The 23,442-nt window shown below is 45.9% G+C and overlaps 2 protein-coding genes and 1 pseudogene across 6 annotated transcripts in view; all 3 read left to right on the top strand.

Annotated features, from left to right (window-relative positions):
- PTGES3L (prostaglandin E synthase 3 like) overlaps positions 1-7,708 on the top strand; it is an 11,391-nt gene extending 3,683 nt beyond the window's left edge. Inside the window, exons 5-8 of one of the 2 annotated variants that reach the window (XM_089900034.1) lie at positions 2,151-2,240; positions 3,149-3,202; positions 3,707-3,734; positions 7,602-7,708. In XM_089900034.1, the coding sequence (XP_089756160.1) occupies positions 2,151-2,240; positions 3,149-3,202; positions 3,707-3,734; positions 7,602-7,618 (189 nt within the window). In that variant the 3' untranslated portion in view covers positions 7,619-7,708. The other variant, XM_089900033.1, reaches the window with a different exon arrangement.
- LOC111166306 (large ribosomal subunit protein eL21 pseudogene) lies at positions 16-1,403 on the top strand (annotated as a pseudogene).
- AARSD1 (alanyl-tRNA synthetase domain containing 1) lies at positions 5,696-23,442 on the top strand. 4 transcript variants are annotated; one of them, XR_002642586.3, is made up of 12 exons: positions 5,696-7,736; positions 7,887-8,018; positions 9,801-9,960; positions 11,442-11,499; positions 11,906-12,062; positions 12,159-12,275; positions 12,557-12,687; positions 12,993-13,059; positions 13,251-13,342; positions 13,489-13,693; positions 13,997-14,051; positions 15,365-15,422. XR_002642586.3 is itself a non-coding variant. In XM_089900016.1 (12 exons), the coding sequence occupies exons 1-12, from the start codon at positions 7,668-7,670 to the stop codon at positions 23,172-23,174; spliced, it is 1,152 nt and encodes a 383-aa protein (XP_089756142.1). In that variant the 5' UTR covers positions 5,698-7,667; the 3' UTR covers positions 23,175-23,442. The 4 variants fall into 4 exon arrangements, 2 of the variants coding, with proteins under 2 accessions (XP_089756142.1, XP_022413588.2); XM_089900016.1 differs by lacking the exon at positions 13,489-13,693 and adding an exon at positions 23,156-23,442 and having other exon boundaries at positions 5,698-7,736; positions 15,365-15,459; XM_022557880.2 differs by lacking the exon at positions 13,489-13,693 and adding an exon at positions 17,343-17,683 and having other exon boundaries at positions 5,701-7,736; positions 15,365-15,459.

Here is a 23,442-nt window from a genome sequence, read left to right as displayed (position 1 = left end):
CAGTAACTCACCAAAATGACCAACACAAAGGGAAAGAGGAGGCCACCCACTATATGTTCTCTAGGCCTTTTAAAAAACATGGAGTTGTTCCTTCCATGCGAATCTACAAGAAAGGTGGTATTGTAGATATCAAGCGAATGGGCTCTGTTCAAAAAGGAATGCCCCACAAGTGTTACCATGGCAAAATTGCAAGTTTACAGCATTACCCAGCATGCTGTTGGCATCAGTGTAAACAAACAAGTTAAGGGCAAGATTCTTGCCGAGAGAATTAATGTGCATATTTAGCATATTAAGCACTCTGAGAGCAGAGATAGTTTCCTGAAATGTGTGAAGGAAAATGAGCAGAAAAAGAAGGAAGCCAAAGAGAAGGGTACTTGGGTTCAGCTGAAGCACCAGCCTGCTCCACCCAGAGAAGCACACTTCATGAGAACCAATGGAAAGGAGCCTGAACTGTTGGAACCCATTCCCTATGAATTCATGGCATGATAGCTATAAAGAAAATAAAAGATCTAGATGGTAAAAATGAATAAATACATAAACAAAAATTTTTTTAAAAATGTAGAGATTTCACCTAAAAATCCAGATTCTCAGCTTCTCTTGGAAACTGGAGACTCTGGCCACGCTGGTCTAAATTCCCAAATGCCTAGAGTTGGAGCTTGAAAAGGGGCATGCATTCCACTTGACTTCACTCCTTTTCGTTATCTCCCTGACAGTCTCAGGCATTTGAACTTGTAGCTTCTGCCATTTGGGTTAGAGTCTAAGCACCATAGCATGGCGTATAAGCTGATGACTTGGCTGTTCTTTCCTTCTGCAGCCTCACACCTCTTTACTCTCTGCCTCAAATGTCACATTCCAGCCACAGCATACTGCTTGCAGCTGTCTTCCACACGCCAGGCTATTATGCACCTCAATACCTTTGCTCAAGCTATGCCTTCTTCCTGGAAAGTCTCCATCACCACTACCTTTGCCCACCTAACCCCTGCTTATCCTTCAAGGCCCTGCTACTCCAAGAAGGCTGGCTTCCTATAATATCCCCTACAGAACCCACTGTCACACTTTCCACACTGTATTATAATAATTTATTTACATTTCCCTTCCCTACTTGCTTCTTTTTTTTAAAATAAATTTATTTATTTATTTTGGCTGCATTGGGTCTTCATTGCTGCGCGCGGGCTTTCTCTAGTTGTGGCGAGCGGTTCTTTGTTGCGGTGCGCAGGCTTCTCATCGCAGTGGCTTCTCTTGTTGCAGAGCACAGGCTCTAGGCGCACGGGCTTCAGTAGTTGTGGCACTCGGGCTTAGCTGCTCTGTGGCATGTGGGATCTTCCCGGACCAGGGCTCGAACCCGTGTCCCCTGCACTGGCAGGCGGATTCTTAACCACTGCACCACCAGGGAAGTCCCCTACTTGCTTCTTTTTTTTTTTTTTTTTTTTTTTTTTTTTGCGGTACGCATGCCTCTCTCTGTTGTGGCCTCTCCCATTGCGGAGCACAGGCTCCGGACGCGCAGGCTCAGCGGCCATGGCTCACGGGCCCAGCCGCTCCGCGGCATGTGGGATCTTCCCGGACCGGGGCACGAACCCATGTCCCCTGCATCGGCAGGCGGACTCTCAACCACTGCTCCACCAGGGAAGCCCCCCTACTTGCTTCTTGATGGCTGAGACTGTGTAGTGAACATTTTAAAAATCCCAGTGCCAACCACAGTATGTGTTCAATAAATACCTGTTAAATGATCGAGTAAATAACTTCTTTCCCTGTCTACATGTGGGAACTTGGAATATGGGCCTCAAAAGGTTGTCCCTGATTCCAGGGAATGCTGCTTGGTTGACTCCTAGGATGCTTTATGATACAGTTATCTTTCTAGATGTGTTATCTTTCTAGTCAGCTGGCTCCTGGAGGGCAGAGTTTCTATGCTTTTCCATCCCCTACAATGCCTGGCATTGTGCTTGGCACTTAGTAAGTTCTTGGTAAATCTTTGCTGCTGCTGATGACGTGGCAGCCTGGAGGGGGGTTAACTAAAGGGGTGCTGTTGGGAAGATGATATCCCCATTGACCCTCTTTTCCCCAAGCATGCTCCCACACACATACCCACACTCATCTATGCGCTTCTGCTGCTGCCTTCCTGGCCTGTGACTCTCTGTGCTTTCCTCCTGCAGCCAGTGTGGTTGTCTGTGGATTTTGATAACTGGAGAGACTGGGAAGGGGATGAAGAAGTGGAGCTGGCTCAGGTGGACCATTACGCAGAGGTAATGCTGTTTTCTGCCTATCTCAATCATTCTCTGTGACTCTCTGCACACATTGCTCTGGAGGATTGTCGTCAGGGCTAGGCAGAGGGATATGATCTCCCCAGGCAGGTTGCTCGATGGTTTGATAGTCTTTATGTTTTGCGCAATGTTTATTTAGTAGGGATGAGAGAAGTGAATATTGCTAGTGAAATTGTATACATAGATTCATTCACTGTTTAGAGTAGAGCCTGTGTTCCGAAAGAGTTTGGCAAAAGCTTTTCCTACTTTTCTGTAATTCTTGTTCTCTCTTCTGTTTTCTTTGTGTATGTGTGTGTGTTTTTCCTGAGCCAGATAGCTTCATGGGAAGCTCAAACTACGCAGTATAAAAATTCACATCACAAAATAAATCACCAATCCCCAATAAATTGCACCGTGCTATACGATATTTGGTTTCTGAATTTCAGCTGTTTATTCAAGTTGCAAAAACACTAATAGTAACCCGGATTAGTAAGGAGGTGTGTGTGTCTAAATTTCCTTTTAAAAAGGGGGTCAATTTCATATACACACTGCTATAATTAAAATAGATAACCAACAAGGACCTACCGTATAGCACAGGGAACTCTGCTCAATATTCTGTAATAACCTAAATGGGAAAAGAACTTGAAAAAGAATAGGTATAACTGAATCACTTTGCTGTACACCTGAAACGAACACAACATTGTTAACCAACTGTACTACAATATAAAATAAAATTTTTTAAAAAGGGGTGTATCAATTTACTTTTCTTCAGTTCATTCCAGTGATGTATTAGGGGCTTTAAAGCTGGGGCAGTTGTTTGCCTGGGACCATTTTCCTGTGGTCTGTCAATATGCAGGTTGCTCTTCATTTGCCCCTCTTCTCTCTCGTGACTACTTTTCTCTTCCCACCAGCTTTTGGAGAAGGTCAGGACCAAGAGGCCTCCCCCTGCAATGGACGACCTGGATGTAAGTAAAGCCTGCTCCTTAACCTTTCCCTTTCCTTTTAGCCCTTAAAAATAAGATACTAGAAAGCTCCTGTCCCAGTCTCTAGCACATAGTGGTTCTCAGTGCATGTTAGCCAAATCTGAATTTGACACAGGAGGTCAAATGTTCTTCTCCATGCTCTAGAAAACCCCAGTAAGACCCTTGTCCCTTCCATCTCCCCTTCTGCTTCTCCAATCTAGGGCAGACCTGGCCCTGTTGACTATCTTTATAGCTGTAAGGACCAGTAGCATTCGCTGTAATTCTGGCATTAAATGATGCATGGCACAGTGCTGTTTACTGAATACAAGTGTCTTATTTTATCATACAAAATTTAAATCCTTCCGTGTTAGGCTCCCAAGAAGTTGTGTGATTCAGAAAATTACCAAAGAAAACCTGGAGAGCTGGAGGGAGTGAGCAGCATTTGTGAACATAAATGTCCACTCTTCGCAGACTCTACAGGGGCTTTTGTCTTTTTTTTCCCCCCAGGATGATTCTGACAGTGCGGATGCAACAAGTAATTAACTTTCTGTGACAGCAGAGCTGGGGAGGAAGCTGTGGCTATCTTCCAGTCACTCTAACAAGCTAGGTCCTGGGTCTTTCTCAGCTCTTTGGCTGTGCGCCAGGGTCCTCTGGGATCTCCGAACTTACCTAGAAGCTCTTTATTAAGGGTCCTCCTTCCTGCTTTATTTCTATTTCCTAGGCACTTGACTATGGCTGCTGCGTCAGATGACAGGATAGGAGAGGAGTAGACAGGTGGGGCTTCTGACTCCCTACCAATTGGCTGTAATCTTTGTGTTTGGGCCACTCATCAGGGCTTTCTGGAGTATTTGAGCCTCTGTGTGTGTGTATGTGTAAGAGCAAAAGCCATAGAAGCAGCATATAGATTATAATAAATCTGTAGGAACTGTTCTGTGTCTCTTTCCTATTTGTACTTCTTCCTCCTAGAGGCAAGCCTCTTCCTGTCTATAGCTCCTCTTCAGTGGAGAGGTGGGTGTCAGAGATCCTGGCCCTTACTGTCGAGATTGGAAGAAGAAAGATATTGAGAGCAGACTTGTAACCAAGCTGGGGAACTTTCCCATGCCCAGATCTTCAGAGCAGAAACCAGCCTTTCACTGTATAGCTAATACTGCCACCTCTAGAACCAGCCAGAAACCCACCTTAGCTTCCTGCATACTCCACAAATATCTTTACATGTTTTTTTTTTTTTTGCACTTAAAAAGCAGTTAGGCCATTTATTGGCACTAGGAGAGCATTCCTTTAAATATCTTTACACTTTTTGTTTTGTTTTGTTTTTTTGTTTGTTTTTCAGTACGCGGGCCTCTCACTGTTGTGGCCTCTCCCGTTGCGGAGCACAGGCTCCAGACGCGCAGGCTCAGCGGCCATGGCTCACGGGCCCAGCCGCTCCGCGGCATGTGGGATCCTCCCGGACCGGGGCACGAACCCGCATCCCCTGCATCGGCAGGCGGACTCTCAACCACTGCGCCACCAGGGAAGCCCTATCTTTACACTTTTAAAGCTAATTGTTACATTAGTTAATGCCTATGTCTGTTTACTACTCTATTCATCCGCTACCCCATTCATCCATAAACATTTTCTGAGGGCCCAGTGTGTACTTAAACTGTGACTTAAACAAAATGCAACACTCAGGCTTTGCCCTTGAATTCATGGTAAAGTACTGAGATTTGTTAAAAAAAATTAAAATCTAAAGTTTATTTCAGTAATATAGGGACATAGTTTAAAAAATTAAATAGTATAGAAGGGTCTAAAATTTAAAGTAGAATTTGCACTCCCTCAATAGCTGTAACCACTGTTAACAATTTCTTCAATAAATTTATATATTTATGTCTAGATCTTTATATCTATATTTATACCTGTTATAAATTTCATAATACCTATAATTAATATATAATTATATAGTTATATATAAAACATACAACATATCTGGAACATATACAATATCATGTACTATTTATATACAGTACAATATATCAATATATTAAAATTTAACACATATAGGCAAATGCAATGCGTCTGTGTGTACACAATGGGAATCATACTATTAATATACATCTTGTACCCTGCTTTTTTTCACTTAGTATATATTGGAGCTCTTTCTAAATCAGTATACATAGATCTGACTCTTCTTTATGGCTACATGGTATTCAGTTGAATATATTTTCCATAATTTAACTGGTTCCTTATCAAGGGATATTTAAGTTGTTAGTCTTTTTCAGTTTTCAAACAAGGCTGCAAGGAACAGTTTAAAAAGTAGATCCTTGGGCTTCCCTGGTGGTGCAGTGGTTGAGAGTCCGCCTGCCGATGTAGGGGACACGGGTTCGTGCCCTGGTCCAGGAAGATCCCACATGCCGTGGAGCGGCTGGGCCGGTGAGCCATGGCTGCTGAGCCTGCGCGTCAGGAGCCTGTGCTCCGCAACGGGAGAGGCCACAACAGTAAGAGGCCCGCGTACCACAAAAAAAAAAAAAAAAAAAAAAAAGTAGATCCTTACATGTTTGGCAAGAATATCTGTAGGGTAAATTTCTTTTTTTTTTTCCCGGCCACACCACGTGGCTTGCAGTATCTTAGTTCCCCAACCAGGGATTGAACCTGGGCCCTGGCAGTGGAAGCACCAAGTCCTAACCACTGGACCACCAGGGAATTCCTATAGGGTAAATTTCTAGAAGTAGAATTGCTAGGTCAAAGAGCAGATAAACATTTTGAAAGCTGTTGCCAAGTTGCTTTTAGATGAAATCATACCAATTTTCACTTCCACCAAGAGTGCTCCATTCTCCAAAACCTTTTAGATATTTGCCAAGATAAAATTATACTTGGTTTAATTTGCTTCGTTATTTTTCTTTCTGGCCACGACGCGGGACTTGAAGGATCTCAGTTCCCCAACCAGGGATTGAACCCGGGCCCTCAGCAATGAGAGTACAGAATCCTAACCACTGGACCGCCAGGGAATTCCCTGGTTTAATTTGCTTTAAATTATGAGATGGCTCATTGTTTATTAGTGATTAATATTTCTTTTAATGTGCTCTGTCCATGTCTTTTGCCCATTTTGATATTGACATTAGTTCTTAAACTTAAAAAATAACATAATGCAAATCTGTATTTGTATCGTGCTTTACAATTTACTAAGTATTTTAATATCATCTCATTAAAATTTTTGAACTTCACATCAACCTTGTAAAATAATTAAGTCTTCTCTTAATAGGTGCTCAAACAGGTCACAATAAGTGGCAAAGCTGGGACTTGAACTTCTATAGCATATGTCCCCTTGCCTACAATTCTGAAAACCGAAAATTTCTAAAAACTGACCTAAAAAAAAAAGTTAACACCAAAACTCATCCGGCAGCAAAACATGACCTAAAATGATGTGAGGCTATTTATAGTCTTTGTTTATTCCATTTAGCGTATTTATTTCACAGCATAAATATCAATACGGAGTTGCTCCAGAGTTCCAAATGGAACACATTACGTAACACATGGGTATGGTCTGCATTACTGCCTAAAATCAGAAAAACCCTATATTCTGAAACATCTGGGAACTTCAAGCTTTTTATTACTTGATTTAAAAGAGCAGAAAGTTAATCTTAACTTTTAATCCATTTAACGTTTTAAGGCACCGATTGCAGTTAAACTTGTTAACTTCTGTTAACCTCTTTATTTGCACTGTCCAATCCCGTAGCAACGGTCACGCGTGATTACTGAGTACTTGAAATGTTGCTAGTCCGAACTGAGAGGTGCTGTAAGTGTAAAATACATAACAGGTTTCGAAAATCTTGTACGGGGGGCAAAATACTCACTTATTTTAAAATACACATTACATGATGAAATAATATTTTGGATATGGTGATTTAAATAAAAACATTGGGACTTCGCTGGTGGCGCAGTGGATAAGATCCCAGTACTCCCAATGCAGGGGGCCGGGTTCTATCCCTTGTCAGGGAACTAGATCCCACACGCATGCTGCAACTAAGAGTTCGCATGCCACAGCTAAGGAGCCCGCCTGCCGCAACTAAGACCGAGTGCAACCAAATAAATAATTAATTTAATTAAAAAAAAAAGAGTTTTAAAGAAAAATTAACGTGTGGCTTGCATTACATTTCCATTGGGCGGCGTTGCTGTCTATCCAAGCCAGTACCATCACCACTTCTATCAGGCAGACTTCCGCGGGGCCGAATTACGTACATCCCTGGGGTCCAACGGGGCCAAACAAAGTGCTATGACAAGTTCAGGCCGCAGTTTTGTTCTGTCTTGTCTTCTGGTTTTCTTCAAAGTCTTAAAATAGTTCCTCAGCAACCCCGAGCGCCTGCACTTCGCGTTTTCAATAAATTTGTCCAAACTACACGCCGTTCTTAGCCCTTTTGCTTCTGCGCAGAGACGCGCCCGGAATGAAGATTGTCCCGCTTCGCTCTCCGTCCGGCGCCAGGCGTTTCTGTGTGCAATGTTACCGGCGTACTGGGAGACAGCAGCGATGGCGTTCCAGTGTCAGCGGGACAGCTACGCCAGGGAGGTGCGGCCGGCGGGCGGGAAACCTGATGCTCCGAGCGGGTGCGGCGGTGAGGGGAAGAGGGCGCCGCGTGGAGGGGGCACCGAGCTGGATTCAGTCCCGGTGCGCTGAGGGTTGGGGTCGGGGCTTACTCTCGCATCCCTCTTTACCCAGTTCACCACCACCGTGGTCTCCTGCAGTCCCGCGGAGCTGCAGACCGAAGGAAGCAACGGCAAGAAGGAAGTGCTGAGCGGTTTCCACGTGGTGCTGGAAGACACGCTGCTTTTCCCCGAGGGCGGGGGACAGGTACCAGGCCCGTCCTTTCCCCTTTCCTTCTCCCCCCTCCCAGGAAGCCCCTAATTCTTTTCTGAGCAGGTCGGAAATGGTCTCCTGGTCCTCAGTCCCAGCTGTAATGAATACAGATGGAAATTAGTTCAATTCAGTTCATTTGTTCATTCAGCAGGTATTTATCAACAAATAGTTATCTGTCCGTAACAAATGCTGGGTACTAATTCAAGCTCTAAGGATAAAAGCTGAACAAGAAAATGTCTTTGCATACGTAGAATATTTATTGGAGAAAACAGACAAAACGGTGAATAGATAAGTAGTATGCCAGTATGATAAATGCTATAAAGAAAATTAAAGGTCGAGAGAAAGAGAGTGATGGGATGGCCTCCTAGGTAGGGGGCAAGTTATTTCAGTCGAGAACGAAGTGAGGTGAGGGGGTAAGCCATTGCCATTATCTAGTGGTGCTGGTGGGGGGTGGGGAGTATTCCGGGGAGGGAGAATAAGTGCAAAGGACCTGAGGTAGGAATTCGATTAGGGTGTTTGGCATGGACTGAAAAAGTTTCCCCTGAAGGAGCACAACAGAGGGCAGACTTATCAGTGCTGTGATGGGGTAGGGGCAAGGTCCAATGAGAAAATGGGAAAGGAGAATAATAACACCAAAGGTGGGCATTGTGGGAGAGGCTTTCCCAGCCAAAAGAATAGCACAAAGGCAGGGAAACCTGTAAGAATCTGACAAGTCTAGTTAACTGCAAAATAGTCCCATATAGTTGGAGCCTCTGGTGTGTGTTGATGACAGGCTGGAGATGGCTTTGGAAAGGTAAGTGGGGGCCAGTTCAGAGGGCCTTGAAAGATGTGTTAAGGTGTGTGGACTTCATTCAGGAAGCTATGGTGAGCCATGGAAGTACTTAGGCAAAGAAATGATGTGAGAGAACATATTCAGTAAACTTGATTGTGAGAAACTTCCAATTTTTCCCAGCATGGAGGTTTTCTGATCTGCTAAAGGAAAACCTGTGCCCTAAGGTATCCATAGCAGGTCTCATTTTATATATCACCTCTTCCAGGAAGTCTTCCCTGATTCCCCAAGACTGTTAGGTTCCTTTTCTTTGAGCTCCTCTAAAACAATGTACTTTTTTGAACTATGGCATGTTGTAGATCATATTGCAGTTGCCTGTTAGCATGTCTCTATTCTTCTCCAGACTTTTCAGTTCCATGAGGGACCATGTCTTATTTACATTATAGTCTTGGATAGGTACAGTGTCTTGTAAGCAGTTGATATTTTGTAATATTTGATATTTTTAATGAATATTTTTGAATTTAATTCTAGTAGTAGTGTAGAAGATAGAGTGGAAGAAAGGAGAAAAATTCAGGTCAGTTTGGAAACTATTGAAAGATAAAAATCTAAACCGAGGCAATAAAATGAGGATTAAGTTTCTTTGGGTTTTACTAAAATTTTGGTTGCTGTAGTTACATTTTTTTTTGAAATTTTATTTATTTATTTGTTTTCGAGCTCCATGTGCTATACAGTAGGTTCTCATTAGTTATCTATTTTATGCTGTAGTTACAATTCTTGTATTCATTCTGTTATTTTGTTCTGAAGAACAAAAGGTGTTCAAGTGAAGAGTATAGAGAGAGTCCCCTCATGAGCAAAGTGGACCACCTCACTTGGCATTGCTTCTTCTCCCTTAGGGAATCTCAAATTCTGGGTGTGTTTCTCACAAACTTTTGCTAGAGGGTCTTTGTGTCCAGGAGTCAGGGTGAGCCCTGCCTGCTACCACCAATTATTTTTACTTCTTTCCCCAGCCTGATGACCGTGGTACAATCAATGACATCTCTGTGCTGAGAGTGACCCGCCGGGGCGCCCAGGCTGATCATTTCACCCAGACACCTCTGACCCCTGGGACTGAGGTACAGGTCCGGGTGGACTGGGAACGGAGGTTTGACCACATGCAGCAGCACTCAGGTAGGTGGGGTGGGATGGGGCAGTTGCTGCGTGTGGGAATGTCACGATGATTGAGACGTGGTTTGGGTCCTCTAGGAGTTAACCTTTTGGAAGAGACAGACATATTCAGAATCAGCTCCAGTTCAGGCAAGATGTGATAAATGTTATAAAAGCAAAATGAGCCGTTAAAGTAAAAGTATTAGAATAACTGCTGGATTTAAGTATTATAACTTCCCACTTGATATCTATATCTGTAGATGTCTCATAGCCTTCTTAAACTCAAAATGTCCAGAATGGAATTTAAAAGCCACCCCCTCCCCCAGATCTGGTCTTCTCGTCGCCTTCACTATGTTCAGTGCATGGCCAGCATCCACCCAGTTGCTCAAATCCTGGAAGTCAGTTCAGACACTGCTTTAGGGATAGCCAGGCAATCTGAGTCATGTCGGTTTATTTTCGAAATACTTCTCTATCTGCTTCCACTGTCAACACAGTCATCCTCGTCCCAGCTCTCATTGTCTCTCCCCAGCCCTCTGTAACAGCCTCCCGGCTAGTCTCCCCATGTTCATTCTTGTCTCTTTGCAACCCATTCTCCACAAAGCAGCCAGAATATTTTTTAAAAATGAAAGTCTGATCAGGCCACTCCCCTGCTTTAAAGCTTTTCAAAGGCTACCTGTAGCTCATGATGAAGGCAAACGTCTTGCCATGGGGCGCAAGGCCTGCCTGGGCTGGCGCTCATCTACTGCTCCAGCCTCCCCCGGTGCTCCTGCCTCCCCGCTCCCTGCATCTTGGCCATGCTGGCCTTCTCTCCATTCCTTGAACACATCCTGCTGCTTTCCTCCTTCAAGGCCTTTGGCTGTCTTGTTCCCTTTGCCTTCACAGTTGATTCCTTTTCCTCCCCGCTGTCATCGATCAGGGATAGCGCTATATCTCTAGTGCCAAGCCCTGTGCCTTGCACGTGGTAGGCACTTGATAAATTTTTGTTGAGTAAATGAATCTGGCACAATTAGAACTCGAGTTCAAATCCTGCCTCTGACGAGCTACTGTGGCCTTGGAAAGTTGTTTGATTTCTCTAGACCTTGGTTTCCTCATTCAAGAAATGGCATCATAGGGCTTCCCTGGTGGCGCAGTGGTTGAGAGTCCACCTGCCAATGCAGGGGACACGGGTTCGTGCCCCGGTCCGGGAAGATCCCACATGCCGCGGAGCGGCTGGGCCCGTGAGCCATGGCCGCTGAGCCTGCGCGTCCGGAGCCTGTGCTCCACAACGGGAGAGGCCACAACAGTGAGAGGCCCGCGTACCGCAAAAAAAAAAAAAAAAAAAAGAAATGGCATCATAAAGCCTCTTGGAGAATTCTCCTGAGGGTTTTCAATAAAGTATCTCTCAAGAGTATTACCCAGTGCCAGGCAGGTCTTCAGCAGGAGAATTTCTGTGATGACATTGACACTGGGGTCGTGTCACTCATGATCACTTCTCACTTCTTCTGCCGTCTCCTCTTTCTGCTCAGGGCAGCATCTCATCACTGCGGTTGCTGATCATCTGTTTGGGCTGAAGACAACATCATGGTGAGCAAGAGGCATAAGACTAATTGTCAGGCATGGGTCCCTGACTGCTGGCTCCTTTCCTAGTAGTGAGTCAGGGGTAGGAGGATAAAAATCTGCTGTGCTCACCTGTTCCCCTCGAAGATGGGGTGGTGGATGACTTTGTGTTTTCCCTGAGAAACATCTCCCTTTGCTTAAAAAAGGATATGGACTTTGAAGCTCAGTGACCTAGGGGGTGAATCCCTTGCATGACCTTGATCATGTTCCTTATCACCCCTCACCTGTAAAGTGGAAATGACAATCCCTACTTTGTGACATTTTTGTGAGGATTAAATACCAGCATTTACATGAACATGCTTTGTAAATGATAAACTTCCTTCTATTATTAATTGTCCCCGTCAGCATCCTGTGACCACTCTACTTTTTGCAGGGAGTTAGGGCGACTCCGGAGTGTCATCGAGCTGGACAGCCCTTCTGTGACTGCGGAGCAAGTAGCTGCCATTGAGCAGAGTGTCAATGCAAAAATCAGAGATCGGCTGCCTGTGTATGTGCGAGAACTGAGCCTGGATGATCCCGGTGTGGAGCAGGTGAGGGGAGAGCCGGCAGGGTGGCTTCTGTAGAGTGGCCCTCCAAGGGCTCCTCATCAAAATTCAAACAGCCCTCCTCCCTCCCTTGCGTTCCAGGTGAGGGGCCGGGGTTTGCCGGATGATCATGCTGGGCCTATTCGAGTTGTCACCATCAAGAGCGTTGATTCCAACATGTGCTGTGGGACCCACGTGAGCAATCTCAGTGACCTTCAGGTAGGTGAGGAAGGGCTCTTGAGTGGGTGGGAGAGAGGGTGTCAGAGGTGGGGGATCACAGCAGGGCTGGGAGTGATAGAGGGGGACACGTGAGGGGTCCTGAGTGAAATCACTCCTTATTGCTTCCGAGACAGCAGTGAGGTCTTGATCTCTCCTACCCTTGGGTCCAGCACCTGCTGCGGTTTATGTGTCTGTGTGTGTCTGTGTGTGTGTGTGTGTCTGTGTGTGTGTGTGTGTGTGTGTGTGTGTGTGTGTGTGTTTTACTTCCTTGCCTCATGTAGGTCATTAAAATCCTGGGCTCTGAGAAGGGGAAAAAGAACAAAACCAACGTGACCTTTCTGGCTGGGAACCGGGTGCTGAAGTGGATGGAGAAGAGTCACAGCACTGAGAAAGCACTGACAGCTCTGCTGAAGTACGCCCCCTTCCACTGCCTCCTTTTCTCAGCGCCTGGGCAGCCCGGAGCTTAGCCTTCCCACCTGTGCGGCAGACAGAATACTCTATCTTTAGGGGTAGCATGCAACCAGAAATGCTAAGGTGCTTTGGGTAGCCGATCAGATGCACACAAAATGGTTTCTTCCTTTACATCCTCTTCCCCAACAGCCTGAGGCTTCCTTGGAAATGTCCCTGGGTCCCATCAAGAAGGGCGCCATTGATTTATGCCTGACACCAAAAGCAGTTGGAAAACTGGGCAGGCCTCCATGAACCTTTCTCTTGCAGGTGTGGAGCAGAGGATCACGTGGAAGCAGTGAAAAAGCTACAGAACTCCAGCAAGCTCCTGCAGAAGGTGATTTATCCATGGAGGGTGGCGAGGGTGTGGGCTCTGCCTGGAAAAGCCTCCCCAGACTCAGCCCCTCCACCTAACTGGATGTGCAGCATGTTAGTGGGCAGTGACTGGGGAGGGGAGGGGTGGAGAGATGGTATTCTCTCTGGTTACCCTTTCCCCACCTGTCAACTGAGTTATGGCATCCTTTTCAGAACAACCTGAATCTGCTCAGAGACCTGGCTGTGCACATTGCCCACAGCCTCAGGAACAGCCCAGACTGGGGAGGTGTGGTCACATTACACAGGTGAGGCCAGGGGTGCTAGGCTTAGGGCTCAGCCTCTCCCCTGTACGCAGTGCAGAGTGGGAGGCGGGTCGCCCCGGGTGTTCTTTTTGTTTTTTTGGGGTATGCGGGCCTCTCACTGTTGTGGTCTCTCCCATTGCGGAGCGCAGGCTCCGGACGCGCAGGCTCAGTGGCCATGGCTCACGGGCCCAGCCGCTCCGCGGTATGTGGGATCTTCCCGGACCGGGGCGCGAACCCGTGTCCCCTGCATCGGCAGGCGGACTCTCAACCACTGCGCCACCAGGGAAGCCCCGCCCCTGGTGTTCTTAAGGCTGAGAAGACCCGAAGAAGTGTGTTGCCTTGCAGATTTCCTGGGTTTGATATAAATATCTTCACTATAACTTTCATTAGAGCCTTCCCTCATCTCCTTTGCCATCTAACAGGTCTCCACTTACCCGGGTGAATCCTGTTTAAGGGAGACAGAAACAAACGCAAAACTTGTTATAGCGTGCCGAGGCTTAGAAAGATGCCAGGCTGGCCCTCAGAGAGCACGCTCTTTCTCTGGGACTTTGCACAAACGGCAGCAGTGTGGCCAGCCTCACAAGGAGGAGCTGGGCTTCCTGCAGGTTCCTAGCTCCCGTTGCAACTTGGATCTGATGTCTTTGCCCTTTGTTTTAGGAAGGAGGGTGATTCTGAGTTCATGAATATCATCGCCAACGAGATTGGGTCAGAGGTAAGAGGAGCATGAGGTTCTCTGTCTGCCCCGGGTGGAGACCTAATGAGGGGCGTCAGGTTAGCTGAGGTCCCTCCGCATGAACACATGAAGAATAGGGAACAGAAATTCATTCAACGCTATTTTCTCAGCACTGACTCTGAGCTAGGCTCTGTTTTGGTGCCAAGCTCAGTCAGTGGTATTGACCTTTCTGGGGCTGTGACACTTACCAGCTTCAGAGCTCCTTTTATCAGAACTGGAACTCCTCCGTGCCACCCACATTTATATGTGCTGAGGGCTGATTTCAGAAATACGGCGGTCGGCTAGGCCCTTAGAAGGCCGTCCGTTCAGTGTTCCTTTGCCTCTGGCTTCAGCCACCCGTCCTGGTCCTGACCAGAGCTTAGTGGTTTCCAGGTCTCTCTTTTGCATTCACTCAGGAAACACCTTTGGGAATATCTACTCTGGGCCAAGCAGTGTGTGTGTATCTCTCCTCTTATTTCTGTGTAGAGAGTACTGATTCTCAAGGAGCTCACTCTTGAGTCTGGGAGACAGCCGTGTATGCCGACATTTTTAACTTAGGGTGGTCAGTGCTAGAGGCAGAGGAGCGCATTCCCTGAAAGGCTGGGGAGGCTTCAGGGGAGAGGCCTAGAAGACTGCTTAGCGGTCATCGGCAGACAGGGGTGCCGAGGTGGCCAAGCAGAGGGAAACACGGAGGTTTTGGCGATAGCAGACACAGGGTGCAAGGGGCGGTGTGGGAGTGGGGTGACCAGGCTGCAGAGTTTGGCGGGAGTCAGATCATGAAAGACATTCTATGCTTGGTCATGGTCAGCAGGCTTCTGCCCCCTTCTTAATATTCAACCTAAGTTCCTATAGCCACTCTCAAAGTTTCTTGTCCCTAGTGGGCCCCAGAGTGGAGGGGCTGCCTTACATTCATGAGGAACATCACTTGTGGTTTAGGAGGGAAAACCTGTTTTCCTTTTAATTGAGATACTGTATGTAATATTGTGTAAGGGGTACACTGTTGATTTGGTGTCTTTATATATTGCAATATGATAAAAGTCTGTTTTCCTTTTAATTGAGATACTGTATGTAATATTGTGTAAAGTGTACACTGTTGATTTGGTGTCTTTATATATTGCAATATGATAAAAGTCTGTTTTCCTTTTAATTGAGATACTTTATGTAATATTGTGTAAGGTGTACGCTGTGATTTGGTGTCTTTATATATTTGCAATATGATAAAAGTCTGTTCTTGAGACTGAAGAGAGTGCAGTTTAGGGGGGATTGACTGCACGTCTTTTAAGTGTCAGGGCTCATCTTGTCTTCCATCCTAGGAGACCCTCCTGTTCTTAACTGTGGGCGAAGAGAAAGGTGCTGGACTCTTCTTACTGGCAGGGCCAGCTGAGGCTGTGGAGACCCTGGCGCCCAGGTAATCTTCCGTGGACTGCTTTGCACGGGTGGAAGAGCCTATAAGCCTAACCTACTAATAGCACCCTTGTTGGATGCAAAGGGCCACTGCATCTGCATCTCATTTTTTTTAAAAATAAATTTACTTATTTATTTATTTATTTTTGGCTGTGTTGGGTCTTCGTTTCTGTGCGAGAGCTTTCTCCAGTTGTGGCGAGCGGGGGCCACTGTTCATCGCGGTGCGCGGACCTCTCACTGTCGCGGCCTCTCCCGTTGCAGAGCACAGGCTCTAGACGCGCAGGCTCAGTAGTTGTGGCGCATGGGCCTAGCCGCTTCACGGCATGTGGGATCTTCCTGGACCGGGGCACGAACCCGTGTCCCCTGCATTGGCAGGTGGACTCTCAACCACTGCGCCACCAGGGAAGCCCCTGCATCTCATTTTCATTCACATCACAGCCATGTGATGTTGCCTGAGCAGAAATAATGATCACCACTGTCATTCCCAGTTTTAGAGATGAGGGACAGCACATTGTGTGCCTGAGATCTCACGGTTAAAGTGGCAGAACTGAGACTCGAGCCCAGGACTTTCGGCTCCAAATCTCACGTGCTTTGTGTTTTTTCTTTTAGAAATTGAGATTCATAAGTGATACATGAATACAGGTGCTGTATTCTCACTAGGCAGATGAAGCACCTGCTTAAGGCATCAGCAAAGCAGAGGCACAGACAAACTTGGGGGAAAAAATTAGGGTTTTGAGACTGAATCAAAAAACGTATTGATGTAGTTATTATAGAAAAATTAGAATTCTGTTGGACTTTTTTACTCTTATATTGTTTATATTTTTTATTTTAAATTAGATATGGAGGTGGAGCGCCCCATATTCTTTCTGGCATTTAGGGTTTTGAAGTCCTGACTGGCTGTGATGAATATGTGTTCACTGTAAAACACTGAAGGAAAACAGAAGTATTTAGAGCAGAGGTTCCTGACAGGCAGCCAGCTGTGGCCTATAGACTGGTTTGGCCTGTGTACTACTTTAAATTTTTAAAATTAGTTGCTACATTTTAAAATTAGGAGATTTTTATTTAAAAATAGGGAGTTCTAGCTTTTCTCAAAAAAGGAAGAAAAAAAGGCACACGCTTGCAACACTGGACTGATGTTCCTGCAGGTTAGTATCTACGAGGACGTGAGTGGGGCCTGCTTCTTCAGACAGCGTGGGCCCGGCCAGTGCCGTAGGCCCACCTTTCTCGCTCAGCCCCAGTTGCTTCCCTGCTGTTCCCGCAGGCCTTTGTGTCTATAGCTCTTTACTCCTAATGACGCTCATCCCGTTCCTTGGAGGTTGCCATAATTTAGCCCGTTTCTAGACACTTCTATTGTTTCCAGTTATTCACTCTTTTTTTTTAAAAATAATCATTAATTAATTTATTTTTGGCTGCGTTGGGTCTACGTTGCTGCACGCGGGCTTTCTCTAGTTGCGGCGAGCCGGGGCTACTCTTTGTTGTGGTGCGCAGGCTTCTCATTGCAGTGGCTTCTCTTGTTGCAGAGCACGGGCTCTAGGCGCATGGGCTGTAGTAGTTGTGGCCCGTGGGCTCTAGAGCACAGGCTCAGTAGTTGTGGCGCACGAGCTTAGTTGCTCCGTGACATATGGTGTCTTCCTGGACCAGGGCTCGAACCCATGTTCCCTGCATTGGCAGGTGGATTCTTAATCAGTGTGCCACCAGGGAAGCCCCCAGTTATTCACTCTTAAATAAATATGGTACCCATATCTTTGTGCACATGTGCAAGTATTTCTAGAAGCCATTTACTTTTTCTCTCCCCCGAGCCCAAGGGGAAAGCCTCAGGGCTGCCCTTGGTTTTCCTGTGACTTTTCCCTCAAAGACGCCCTCCCTGACTGTCTCTCTGCTCCCCAGGGTGGCTGAGGTGCTAGAAGGCAAGGGAGCGGGGAAGAAAGGCCGCTTTCAGGGCAAGGCCACCAAGATGAGCCGCCGGGCAGAGGTGCAGGCGCTTCTCCAGGACTACGTCAGCACGCAGAGTGCAGAGGAGTGAGGGCTCGGGTGCCTCCCTGGTTGTCCGTTGACAGCCGGCCTCCTGTGACCACAGAAGGAGTCTCTTGGACAATAAAATACTTTGACTTGAAATGATTGTGGCACCATGTATATTTACATGATGGATATGAATTTATACAGTATATTCCAGTGTGCTTATGTGATCAGTGTCTTTGTGAATAAACAGCTTTATTTTTTAAAATTTATTTTATTGAAGTATAGTCGATATATACAATGTTGTGTTAATTTCTGCTGTACGGTAGAGTGATTCAGCTACATATGTTCTTTTTCATAATTTTCCCATTATGGTTTAGCACAAGATATAGAATATAGTTCCCTGTGCTATACAGTAGGACCTTGTTGTTTATCCATTCTATATATAATAGTTTGCATCTGCTAATCCCAAACTCCCAGTCCATCCCTACCTACCCCCCACCCCCACCCCTACTGTGGCATCCACAAGTCTGTTCTCTATGTCTGTGAGTCTTACACAGCTTTCTAATTCAGCTCCTGTTAGGCACACCCTATCCGTGAGTGTTATGTTGAGGAACTGTAGTAATTTATCTAAACCCAGCTGCAGTCTTTCTTCATGTAGAAATGCAGCTGCCTAAGGAGATGTGAGTCAGACCAGAGGCTTGGCTTAGGGCTCAGACTCACATCTCCTTGTTTTCTCTTATTTTTCCCTTATTTCTTTTCCTAGTCTTGTGTTTCAGGATTAAAAGGTATCAATGACTTTGTAAATAGGTCAAGAGGGCACGAAAATATATAGTTGAAAGATGTTCCAAGTCTGCTGTTGAGGCAGGAAAAGGATGGAAAAAGATACCAGGCAAGACTAACCCAGAGAAAGCTGGGGGTATTATTAATATGAGGTAAATGAGACTTTAAGGCTGTAACACTTTAAGAATCATTATTGGCTCCGCCCCCCCAGAAAAAAAAAAAGGAATTCCCTGGCGGTCCAGTGGTTAGGACTCGGTGCTTTCACTGCTGTGGCCTGGGTTCAATCCTTGGTGGGGGAAGTAAGATCCCGCAAGCTGCACAGCATGGCCAAAAAAAAAAAAAGAATCATTATTAGAGACCAAGAGAGACATGTGGTGATAAAAGGAAGATAAAATAGTTCTAAATTTATAGGTATCTAATAACAGCCTCAAAATACGTAAAGCAGACATTGACAGATCTAAAAGGAGAAACAAATCCATAGTTGATGGAAGATTTAAAGTCATCTTTCAGCAGCTGATAGAACAAGAGGAAGCATTATCTCAAGGTTAAGAGCATAGACTGGAGTTTCACAGACCTGAGTAGTCCTGGCTTTGTGCATCTATAGGTGGTAGAACTATATAACAAAAAGCGAGGGATTGATTTTAAAAGGACAACATTTATTGATACTTCTGGGGAGGGAGTGAAGCAGGATGAAGAAGTGACCCAAGGTGGGGGTGGGAGGGTGGTTTCTGGGGTGCCCGCAGTGTTTTGTTTCTTGACTTGGGTGACAGTTAAACATCGGGCTTTGCTCTGTAATTACGCATTGTAGTCTACATTTATTCCATGAGGTTATATTTCACAATTTAAGAATACAACTTAAAAAAAATCTGGTTCTGTTGTTTACTCACTTGGGAGAGTTATCTTGCCTTTTCAACCTTCACTTTCCTCACTAGTGATGTGGCAGTAATGGGGGTGCCTCAATCTCTGTGGTGTTGGGAAGTAACTTATTCAACTGTAAGTGCTCAAGAAAACACTGGATTCCTGGAGATGATCTAGAATGGGTATTTTTGATTACCTAATGTTCAGTTCCTCTACCTGCAAATCGAGGATTGGTTGTAACAGCAGGAGTGGCTGCACTTCTGCCACCTCCAGGTGAGCTGCATCCCCGGGCAGTGCCCCTGTGGATGGACGTGTGTGCAGGCACCTCCTATGCTTCCCCAGGTTATTTTGGAGCTATGATTGAGGCCAAGGGAGGCGTCTTTTGAACCCAGCAGCTACCGGTGAATAGCTTCAGATTAGATGTCTGTCTCCTTGTTCACACAAGGACTTTATTCAGGTAAAATTCCCACATGAGGAATTTCTGCTGCGTTCCTGCTAGAGAAACTGAGGCAGGCAGGGAGCGTGGCTTCATAGAATTTGGCTGGATGGAATTGAGTGGTTACCTAGTGTAGTGGCTTTCAAACTTTTGTCTTCAATTTAGAGGAAGCTTTTCTTCATGAGTCTTACATATAACAGCCCAATTCGGAAATGGATGAAAGCTGTGTTGATCTGGTTGGAAAAAGGAGTGGAGGCTTGGAGTTTTGCAGGAGCTTAGAGGGCCCTGAGGTACCCCCATGGGGCCACAGGGCACCATTTGGAAACCACTGATGTACTGTAACTATTTTATAGATGAGAAGGTTCAGGGAAGGTAGGTGCCAATGGGTATATGATTAGTAATAGTACCATAGGGCAATAAGCATCCAAGGTAGTTAAAAAGATTAGCTTCACATTTAACAAGTGTTTTTTTTTTTTTTTTTTTTTTTAGGTACGTGGGCCTCTCACTGTTGTGGCCTCTCCCGTTGCGGAGCACAGGCTCCTGACGCATAGGCTCAGCGGCCATGGCTCACGGGCCCAGCCGCTCCGCGGCATGTGGGATCCTCCCGGACCAGGGCATGAACCCATGTCCCCTGCATTGGCAGGCAGACTCTCAACCACTGCACCACCAGGGAAGCCCTTAACAAGTATTTTTTGATGTGTCATTCCATTTCAAAGTATAGACCAATTCTCCCAAATAGCCCCTGTGTTTTCCCTCACAGGGCATGTCAGCTTTGATGTTTGTGCTGGTCCTATAAATCAAACTTATGGTTGAATCCTGGGTCTCCGGATGAGGTTATGTGCTTACATGTGCATGTGATGTAGAAGTTCAGGGTGGGGCTTCCCTGGTGGCGCAGTGGTTGACAGTCTGCCTGCCGATGCAGGGGACACGGGTTCGTGCCCTGGTCTGGGAGGATCCCACATGCCGCGGAGCGGCTGGACCCGTGAGCCATGGCCGCTGGGCCTGCGCCTACGGAGCCTGTGCTCCGCGGCGGGAGGGGCCACAGCAGTGAGAGGCCCACGTACCGCAAAAAAAAAAAAAAAAAGAAGTTCAGGGTGGATATAGCTCTGGTGTGGAATCATTTTTTCCTCCTGTGTCAAGAGCCCCTAAGGAGAGAATGACGGTGTCCAGTTAGTTTTCTCCCAAAGTGAAAGAAGCTAAAACAGCTTGTCTGGTAAGATTGAAAGCCACAGGCAGCCTACTTGGCAGGGACAGAAGTCCAGAGTCTGAGACTTCAGCTGGAGCCAGGAGGAGGATGAGTGGGAGAGCTGGGCTGCAGGCAGGTGGCCAGAGGGAAGAGAAATTTGAGTTTCTGAGGCAAAATTTAGGCATTGACATTGCATCAGTAGGCTGCGGAGGGGGTATGAAAGGCATCAAGAGATATTTTTTAAATGTATTTTTATTTTATTTTAAATAAATTTAAATAAATAAATAAATTTAAATAAATAAATTTAATTTCATTTAAAAAATAAATTAAAAAATATATTTAAAAAATTTTTGGCTGCACCACACAGCATGCGGGATATTAGTTCCCCGACCAGGGATCAAACCTGCGCCCCGTGCAGTGTACGCAGGGAGTCTTAACCACTGGACCGCCAGGGAAGTCCCTAAAAACCGTATTTAAAAATTTTTTTTCTCCAGCCCTGCCTCTGCCCAATTTTCCTTGCCAGAGACAGCCACTAATTTCTTATATATCCTCTGGCAGTATTTTTTTCATAGATGTGTATACATCTCCCCTCTCTCGAAACATAATGTACATTCCTCGGCATCTTGTTTTCCTCAGTTAAATGAGTATCGCGTTTTAAAACAAAACCATAGTGTAAAAGTTAGGCAGTACAAAATGGAATCGTTGATGAGAGACGGGGAAGTATTTGCTTCGCAGAAGGGTTCCTACTTAGAGAAGGACTCAGGCAGGATTCCCTTGAACAGAGACCCAAGGAAATTCTTTTTTTTTGAGGAGGGAGTTGTTTGTTTGTTTGTTTTTTGGCTGCATGGCTTGTGGGATCCTAGTTCCCCTACCAGGGATCAAACCCGGGCCCCCTGCAGTGGAAGCGTGGAGTCCTAACCCCTGGACCACCAAGGAATTCCCATGAGTTCATTTTCTTGTGTGTGTGATCTCCCTCTCTCCCTCTGTGTTTCTGTTTCATCGGGGTGTAATAAAAATAGCAGTGAACTGGGCTTCCCTGGTGGCGCAGTGGTTAAGAATCCACCTGCCGATGCAGGGGACACGAATTCGATCCCTGGTCCAAGAAGATCTCACATGCTGCGGAGCAACTAAAGCCGTGCACCACATCTACTGAAGCCTGCATGCCTAGAGCTCGTGCTCCGCAACAAGAGAAGCCACTGCAATGAGAAGCCAACGCACCGCAACGAACAGTAGCCCCCGCTCGCTGCAACTAGAGATAGACTGCCCGCAGCAATGAAGACCCAACGCAGACAAAAATGAATAAAATAAATTTATTTAAAAAAAAAAAGCAGTGGACTGGGGCCACCCTTGCTTGCCACCACTCAGGTGGGTTCTGGTCACGTAGGCTTAGAATGACCATATGATTTATTACCCAAACTTGGGGACTTCTAAGAGTGAAAGGGGTGCTCCACACATCTCTCCAGAACCACAAACCAGGTTGGTCTCGGGCAAATCCGGGGTGTATGGTTTCCCTGCCGAGACTCTCCCTTACCTTCAATTTCTTAACCCGCAAGTGGGGATGTGAACACGGTGTCCTAAGAAAGAAGGAATTTTCTGAAATAATTAGGAAAATGCATCAACATTTGAGCTAATTATGTGAAAACAGTAACTAGTTGTGTAAAGGAAGGGAAAATAAAGCAGCACATTTTGAACTGGTGATGTCATTCACACCTGTCAAAGGGGCCCTAATCCAATGCCCTGGGGAGAGGTACAGTTTGTATTCAAGGGACGGGGTGGATTATCTTTTGTGAGGTTCACCAGAAAATCAAGCAGAGTGAGTTTGATCATTTACTAGAGTAACATTAAATGAAGACCAAGAGAATAATAGGTATTAATTAGCACAAAATGTAGTGGAGTTTTAGGTACACATATACACACATAGATTGCATATTCTGGAACATTGCTAGAATCCACTTTTACAGCATAGAAATAGTGAGAAACGGCTCCCTCTTGGCTAAGAAAGTTTTATGACTTAAGTACCCATAAATTGCTGAAGACAATGCTGTGGCTCACACCAATGTGAAGGTCTCCTTTGTAACTATGTGTGCACATGTAGGTGCTAGATCAGATTTTAGTATGAAAGACAAAAGACATCATATGAAAGCTGGACACAGAGCAGGAGACAGCCTAAATTCAGGCAGGCATAGTGCCTAAATGTCCTGTAGCTCCACCCCACCCTTTAGTCCTGAGTGGAAACGAGAGAGTCAGCCAAGTTATGCTAGAATGCCAGGTATTTTCCTTAATAAGAACTTAAATAAACTGCAGAGCCCTGCTGGGAAAACAGACAGCTCAACATACCCTAATGAAATACTCTTGAAGAAAGCTTCTGTGTCTCCCATTCCTTTCCTGAATTGGATCCAAACTATGACTAAAGTGCCTTCGATGGAGGGAAACCAGGGCTATTTGGGAAAGAGTGATGGAAAGTTTTCTTCTTTTTTCCAGAAAGGTCTGCACCTTCTGAGAAGACTACTGCTGGCAGAGTGCCAGACTCTTAATGTCAAGGAACAAGAGTGGGTCTTGGTGAACTGGCCGGTGTCCAGAGCAGAAGAGGCGCTGATAATGAGAACCTTCTCTCTCTTTTGCTGAGCCCTTCCGTGAACTCCCTGCAGAAGCCACCTGCAGCCGAGGCCTCCTGTAAACCATCCCTGTTCATCCTCAAACATCCTCAAAGCCAAATGTTTCAGAATCAACCTTTTCTTCTGTGAAAATAAAAGTTCCTCTATCTTCCA

The sequence above is a fragment of the Delphinapterus leucas genome, chromosome 19 (assembly GCF_059928025.1).
Source record: "Delphinapterus leucas isolate spDelLeu-1000000601 "Yukka" chromosome 19, BTC_Dleu_Yukka2, whole genome shotgun sequence".
NCBI lineage: Eukaryota > Metazoa > Chordata > Mammalia > Artiodactyla > Monodontidae > Delphinapterus > Delphinapterus leucas.
Note: the sequence above shows the minus strand (reverse complement) of the source record. Positions and strands in the feature narration are given on the sequence as shown.